This window comes from Octopus bimaculoides, chromosome 16 (assembly GCF_001194135.2).
Source record: "Octopus bimaculoides isolate UCB-OBI-ISO-001 chromosome 16, ASM119413v2, whole genome shotgun sequence".
NCBI classification, from domain to species: domain Eukaryota; kingdom Metazoa; phylum Mollusca; class Cephalopoda; order Octopoda; family Octopodidae; genus Octopus; species Octopus bimaculoides.
The window spans coordinates 53,238,057-53,245,655 of NC_068996.1; the positions used below are offsets into that span (position 1 = coordinate 53,238,057).

General features: G+C 31.9%; 1 protein-coding gene across 3 annotated transcripts in view; it reads left to right on the top strand.

Moving 5' to 3' along the window:
- LOC106868974 (SWI/SNF-related matrix-associated actin-dependent regulator of chromatin subfamily B member 1) overlaps positions 1-5,208 on the top strand; it is an 18,818-nt gene extending 13,610 nt beyond the window's left edge. For 2 of the 3 annotated variants that reach the window (XM_014914458.2, XM_014914456.2), the window contains exons 8-10: positions 939-1,020; positions 4,328-4,480; positions 4,705-5,208. In XM_014914458.2, the coding sequence (XP_014769944.1) occupies positions 939-1,020; positions 4,328-4,480; positions 4,705-4,744 (275 nt within the window). In that variant the 3' untranslated portion in view covers positions 4,745-5,208. The remainder of the gene's footprint in view (positions 1-938; positions 1,021-4,327; positions 4,481-4,704) is intronic. The other variant, XM_014914457.2, reaches the window with a different exon arrangement.
- Positions 5,209-7,599: the final 2,391 nt, after the last annotated feature.

Below are 7,599 nucleotides of genomic sequence, written 5' to 3' on the forward strand. Positions count from 1 at the left end.
GACAAGGCTGGAGCAAAGTTCCAGCCTTCCTGAAGGTGATGTAGTGATAAGATGACATGATTGATAGGTGGGGGGGGGGGTAAAAGCTAAGCGACAGGCTTAGAAGGGTGTAATAGAGAAGATTATCAAATGGCTAGAAGAGCAGGCAAGTGATAGGGATATTTGGCTATGGGTGAGGTTAGAAGGGATGTGAGGATTGTAAAGTGATAAAGGTTGCTTGACATTGTGTGTGAGAGAGAATTAAGATGTTGTTGGTGAGGAATGTATTCGGAATGATGAAGGCACATTCATCCATTGATATTGAAGACAAGAAAATGGTATGGAAGTGCTTATTATTTGAGGTTGTTGAATGTGGAGAATATGTTGGATAAAGAGAATCTACCTCATGCTGACCAGACATAGGGACAAGCAATTCCAATTGATAGCAGTGTGGTGAATTAAGGACATAGAGAGGGGAAAGGCTGCAGAACCACCAGTTATGGAAATACACAAAATATTTGGTGAGAAATGATATGTAATTACCAACTAGAAGTGATGCAGGAAGGTGCCATACCTAATGAATGGCTTAGCTGCAGCATCTTAAATTGTTACAAAGGCAATTGAGATGCGTTGGAAAGAAATTATTAGGTCATACAATGGTTTGTGGCACAAGTGATTCATGACAAACTAGGCCAAAATGAGATGCCTGGGAAAGGTACCGTGAATGCAATCTTCCTAGTGGAGCAGCTACAAGAGTAATTCCTGGCAGTCAGTGACTTGCAGAAGGCATTTGACAGGGTACCACATTCAGTAATTTGGTGGTGACTAAGGAAGTTAGATGATTAGGTTGTGAGGGTTGTTATACAAACTATATACAAAGATGTAGTAATGTGTGTGTGTGTGCATTTATGAGATGGTGTATCATTATGGAAACGTTTTTGTTTATGCCTTGTGTACAGGTCTTGGTGGTGAATTTGTGACAGCTATTGCATATAGCATTCGAGGACAACTGAGTTGGCATCAAAGAACATATGCATTTAGGTAAGTTGTGGATTGACCTTTTTTTTTAGTGATGCTGTTACTGCTGTGTTTTGCTTTATTTTGGTTTCTGCATACTCTTAACATTTACAAAGCTACTTTACCATAGTTAGTATACTGACAATTTCCTTACTAAATATTTTTTTCTACTTTACTAATTTTGTAACAATTTTTCTAACACTGATTAAAAAAAAAAAATAATGTGAAGTTTATTTGGGGTTGGGATTAATTTTAATTTTTACTAAGTTTTGTGTTGTTGCTTGATGTAAAAGGCTTCTGCATTATTTCCTCAAGTTTCATATTTCTGTGGAAGAGATATAATAAAATAAGAAATAGTAAATGCAAAACTATACATGTATATACATATAAATAAATATATTTATATGTATATATATATATTCTTTCAAAAAGGATATTAACACTTTTTGTAATCTTGGTTAATTAATTTATTCTGCTTGTTAACTTGCCCATTTTGACTGGAGACAAACTATCTGACCTCTAAGAAGCACGCATTTAAAATGAAATTTAGATGTAAATTTTATTTAAATATTTAATAAACTTGTTTTAGTTTGTATTTTTTCTGTTATCCACATAATCATTTAGCTGTTATTAGTAATCAAAAATCTTATTCACAATTTATATTAATGTTCTGGTTTCTTTTTACATCAATTCTAACAAAATATTTAACATTTGTGATATTTTGTGCTTAAAAAAAAAATGTACTTTTTAAAAAATTTAAATTTAACTGAAAAGCATTAAACCAAAATTTTAATTTTGTAAATTTTTTAAAAATTTACAATAAAAATATTGTTTATTTTTTATTATTGTTTGGTAAATTTAATACAAAATTGTCTTACAATTATTCATATAAATTTGTAATCTGTATAGTCATTGCAGAAACACTAAATCCCTTTTAAAGAAAATAAAGATTAAATTGAAATAACTGTTGACTTTAAACTGTAGAGAATATTAATTATCAGTTTTAATTTTAAATATTAGTTGAATACATCATTTAAAATTTTAAATAATTCTGTAATTTGGCCTTTTAATTATTGTTCAGATATGTAATTCATTATTTAACTAATCTGATTTTCATTCTTATTTAGTACAATAAAAGCTAATTTTTAACAATGTACCAATTAGGCAACTTATTATGTATGCACTATATTTACATGCTCCATTGCAAACACAAATGACCCACACTTAAGTCACTGATGACCCACTGCTGGATAAAAAAGCCTCTTCTATAATATGCTGCTTCTTTGTCTCTTTCTGTATACTTTAACTTTCTCATAATCCTATCTCACTCTTCTGCTTCATTTCGGTTAACCTTTTTATAATTGTGTAGTTGACACCATATAGATTTGCTAAGTTCTTTTCTTCTATCCCTTCCTCTTGAATAATCTGGTTATTCAAAATAATCCACTATTTTTCCTAATCTATTTCTCTACAGTTTGCTGGTGTCATCTATTTTTTATTGCATGTTCATTCTCATTGTAAACTTTCAATATTATATAGTTGCTGTATTCTCTTGCTTTCACTGATTTAGCTAACTCCTTTGAACATGAAAGTATAAAGCATCTATACAATCTTGTATTCTCTTTGTAGTTACTTCTTCTAATAATTAATACAAATTCAGTTTTTGCAGAGGTTTGTTTCTATTTTAAGCTATTAAACAATTTAAGTAGTTCTTTTGTTTTTAGACTATCAAATATCTGGGATTATTTTATGTTGTGGTTCAAGTATTTGAAATGTGTTTTGAATCCACCAAAATATCAGTGTATTGTCTATACATTTGGAATTATTTTAGTTAGGGATAACGAAAAATTTTAATGTTTAGAAAACTAATTTTTAGTTGTGCATAGAACAAAGCAGTTATAAATTCTTAATGGTATGAGAGTAACTAAGTTTAAAGAATTTGGTATCCTTTCTAATGTGAGTATGGAGTAGACTAGCTGCTAATCGGATATAGTTGCATTATTGGCTTGATTACATAGTTATAGCACAAATCTGGTATGTAGGATGAAAAGTTAAAAAGTAGAAATTTACAACTTTGTAGTTAAAAGCAATGAGCAATAGATAAAAGTTTATGAAGCTAGAATATAGGTTAAATCATGTTATGATTTCAATTTTGTGATAAGTCCAGTTTCTATTTTATTCACTAATATGTTCCTACAATATAATTTATGGAATTAGTCTTCATATATTTTATGCTTTTAATTGTTAATGTTTTTCTTACCTCAGTTTATCTTTCACGTTTGTGGATATGTGCATAAGAGGATTTGATTATTTTCTTAAGAGAACAAATCTTACCCATTGTAGTGAGCATTTTTCGGATAGGAGATCCCATTATATATTGGAAATTGGTGCTTAATAGCAACTGATATCTTAGGAGCCCCATGTAACACCATTCTAATATGAAACTGATGTTTTTTATGCTGTTTTACTTAGAATATTTCTTTGGAATTGATAAGTAGATCATACGTATTAATCAAATGTTTTATGTTTAACTTTTCATTATTTAAATTAAATACTTTTCAAGTTTTAATTGCTTATGTGGCTTGTAAGTTTTTATTATGTAGAAAAAAAAATTGTTTGAAAAGTTGTTTACATTTTGTCTATCTTTTTATTATTTCAATATAAATTATTCATCTAAATTATATTTATAGAATACAAATTTATTGGGTGGTTTTTGTGAAGTTTAATGACTGTTTGTTGTTAAGAATTAGTGTTATATTAAAAGATATTGTCTATTTCATGATTTTTTACTTAGAATAGCTTAGCATTTAAACTACTTGTTTGTTTGCTGGGGGTGCTTTTGAAATAGATAATTGTATTTCTATCATTATTATCATTTTGAACATTATTCTAAATGGTGTTTTTGTTTTAATTATGTCTTGATATCTGCTGTCAATTTTGTATTTCGGAGTAGAGCTTTCACTGTTGTCTGCAGTTTATGTTGTGTGTTATTGTTTTTTTGTAGGAATAATTACTCTTTTTTTTTTTTTTTTTTAATTATTTCTGCTGGTTTCTATTATTCTTATTTTTATTTAAGATATATTGCTTCTGTCTTTCATTTTGTGAAGAATATATATATATATAAGAGTTTTCTTTGTGCATAATTTTCTGTATTGTATTTTATTTCAATTTCGAAGGCTGTTTGTGTTCTTCTTCTTTAGCTGTTCTTTATCATCTTGTTGTAGTGTCCTTGTTGTTAGTACATCGTTCAATGTCCTGTCAATGTCTCCTCAGTGGTCTTCACTACCGCACACACTCTGACCCCAACATTCGTTGATATATTCACTTGCAGCCGTCAGTCTGTGTCTTTCAGTGAGGCACCTCTGCCCACAGTGGAAGTCGCTATTCGCAACCAAAATGAAGCTGATCAATGGTGTCCATTCCTGGAGACGCTCACTGATGCAGAAATGGAGAAGAAAATAAGGGATCAGGATCGTAATACCAGGCATGTATTTACTTTCCCCTTCAATACGTCCCCAAACTTGGGTTTTTCTTTCTTTTTTTTCTTGTAGAGTTACAGTGAAACCAATAAAAAGATGCTGACATTCCAGAAAGTTGGATTGGGTTTTGTCTTTGAAAAAGAAAACATTTTCTTTGTTTCAGACTTAATATACATTTGCACATTTACAATTACTCTAGATATTAATGAAATTCTTTTTTCTTTCGTAGGAGAATGCGACGACTTGCAAACACTGCACCATCCTGGTGATAAGGAATTCATTACTTAGTGTCATTATTCTATCGGGAAAGGAAAAAAAAGGAGCCAGAAAATACTGAAAGAATTCCTGTATTTTCCAGCAACTCTCAAGTCCTTTTATGAGAAGATGAAATGAACCTGTTACTTCTTTTATAGTCTCAGGAAATATAAATCTGATAATGTGAGAAGAGTTCATGAATTGGTTGTGTTTCAAGAAAATACATCACTAGATGTGAGGACAACTTTAGGAAAGAAAAATACCTAAAAACCAATGTAATTCCTTGTTAACATGTAAGATATTTTTCAGTGAATTCAAATCAGATGTCATTACTGTTTAGGCATTACACTATGCAAATCATTTCATTTCATAAGGATTGTATTCATCAAAGCCCGAATTTATATTTAAATAAAATTCATTTACTAATCTCATACATACATTGAAAATCTTGAAATATAAAATTGCATCAAAAATTGAATGACTTGAATTTTTATTTGTTTAAAACCTGAAGAAAATTATATTAGCAGTAAAACAGTCTTATAGTTGTTAGGAAGAGATGTTTGATATGTTACATGCATTGACTAAGTTCAGATGGTACTTTTTACATGCCTCCAGCACAGGGAGCCAGTCAGGTGGCACTGGCAACGACCCATGCATGAATGGCTCTTATTGCGTATATATACTCCTCACACACACACCTTATATGTGCAGGCATGGCTGTGTGGTTAATGATTGAGAAGCTTGCTTCTCTACCATGAGGTTTTGGGTTCAGTCCAGCAACACAGCACCTTAGGCAAGTGTCTTTTACTAAACCCTAAGGTTGACCTAAACCTTGTGAATAGTGCTGATAAACTGAAACTGAAGGAAGTCTGTTTTGTGTGTGTGTAAGTTATGGCACAGACATAATGATTTTGAAGTTTGCTTCTTGACCACATGGTTTCTGGTTCAGTTCCACTGTGTGAGACCTTGGGCAGGTTGAGTAATTCTTTGCGAATGAATTTGGCCGACAGAAATTGTATGAGACCCTATATGTGTGTATTTGTGCAAATGTTTTGTACTTTGTGGGTTGAACTACATTTTCCTGTCAACAAATCATCTGCTGATTCTGTGCTTTCAAAGATGTGTGGAATAAAAGATTACTTGCACGAAAAACAAAGGTTGGAAACATTAAGGATGTCTAGCTTCAAAACAATGCCTCAGTAATGTATATTTTGCCTGAGAGATATTTGAGTTAAGTCCATCTTTTAAACTCTTATTTAAAATATTTTATCAAAGATCTGTGAGCAAAGAATCTAATTCTAAAATGTAAGCAGTTAAGTAACTAAGGAAAGTATTATTGCAAATACAACCCTATCTCATTACAAGATACATAATGTATAGTGAATCATTTTATTCTTTGCAAGGAGGCGAGGAACAATAATTTACAAGGGTGTGGCTGAAAAGTTCCTGGCTTTAAGGGTATCAAGAAAGGCCTGGTTGGAAGCCCAACCATCCAAGTTCTTTTACAGGGCTTAGAAAAACTGAAGGACCACTGCAATAAGTGTGTTAATCTGAGAGGGGAATATGTTGAATAAAATCATAATTGATCCTCTTGCATTTTCTTTAACCCAACACCAGGAACTTTTCACCACCCCCTCGTAACTCTTTAACATTCGGATTACTTTGTCAAATGCAATGCTTATTTATCCCTATTGTATTGAATTAATCGTGCATTATCTCATAGCTTTGAGGTTTCAATGATGTAATAAGTTTACTTTTAGAATGATATTGTAGGGTAGGTGTGAGAGGCTTGATCTGGTCAGTTTGGTCACAAAAGAATTAGGTTGGTTTGAATGCAAAAGTTACTGGCCATTTTTCTTAATAAGTAAACTCAAATCATTTTACATTTCCCTTTTCCCTTTCACCTTAGTGGCAAGCACTCTGTTCATTTCTGTATGTTCTGAGTTCAAATTCAGCTGCGATCGACTTTGCCTTTCATCCTTTTGGGGGGTCGATAAAACAAGTACCAGTCATGCACTGGATCAATGAAATCGACTGTCCCTCCTCCCCTAAATTTCAGTCCTTGTGCCTGTAGTAGAAAGGATTATTATTATTAGTGTTAATTAGCTGGGTTATTTTTTTCTTGCCTAGTGTTTAAAAGCAAATCATCTTAACAACCTAATTACATATTTTCATTAATATCAAATAGCTGATTAATTCTTGGTAGTATCTAATGGTATTTACTACGTTTACAATCCTGTTCATTTCTCACTTCCACCTCCATGACATCTGTATCCCCCCCCCCCATCCATACGTAGCCACTATATTCAATAAAGTGATAACATTTACGGTGGTGCCAGTTTTCTGTAGCTATTGTAATTGTTGAGTATATAAACAGATTGGCTGCTTATTCTCTGGAATTGGTCAGATTGATGGAGACACCTCTGATGAAAACAAAGTTTGAAAATCAAAGTCAATCTTTTTTTTTTTTTTTTTAATCTGCAGAGAAATAACTAAATTAGGTTTGTTTATTTATCCACCAAATATAATGATTTGTTGACCTGCTACACTAACTTCAAGAAACCAATCAACCATTTGATCACTTATCAATCTGGTGGGAACACCATCTTCATAGACTACATTCTCTCTAGAAATAGAGATAAGTTAATGTGAAGTCATTCCTTGTAAGACTGAACATAGTTTAGTGGTTAGTGACTTCAGATTTAGACCTAAAAGGATTCATAGACACAAACCAGTTTTGTAAAGGAAAAGCTGAAACACAAAGATCCAGTGAGCAGTCAGAAATTTAGAGAAATACTACTCTTTTACACTTTTACTTGTTTCAGTCATTTGACTGTGGCCATGCTGGAGCACCGCCTTTAGTCGAGCA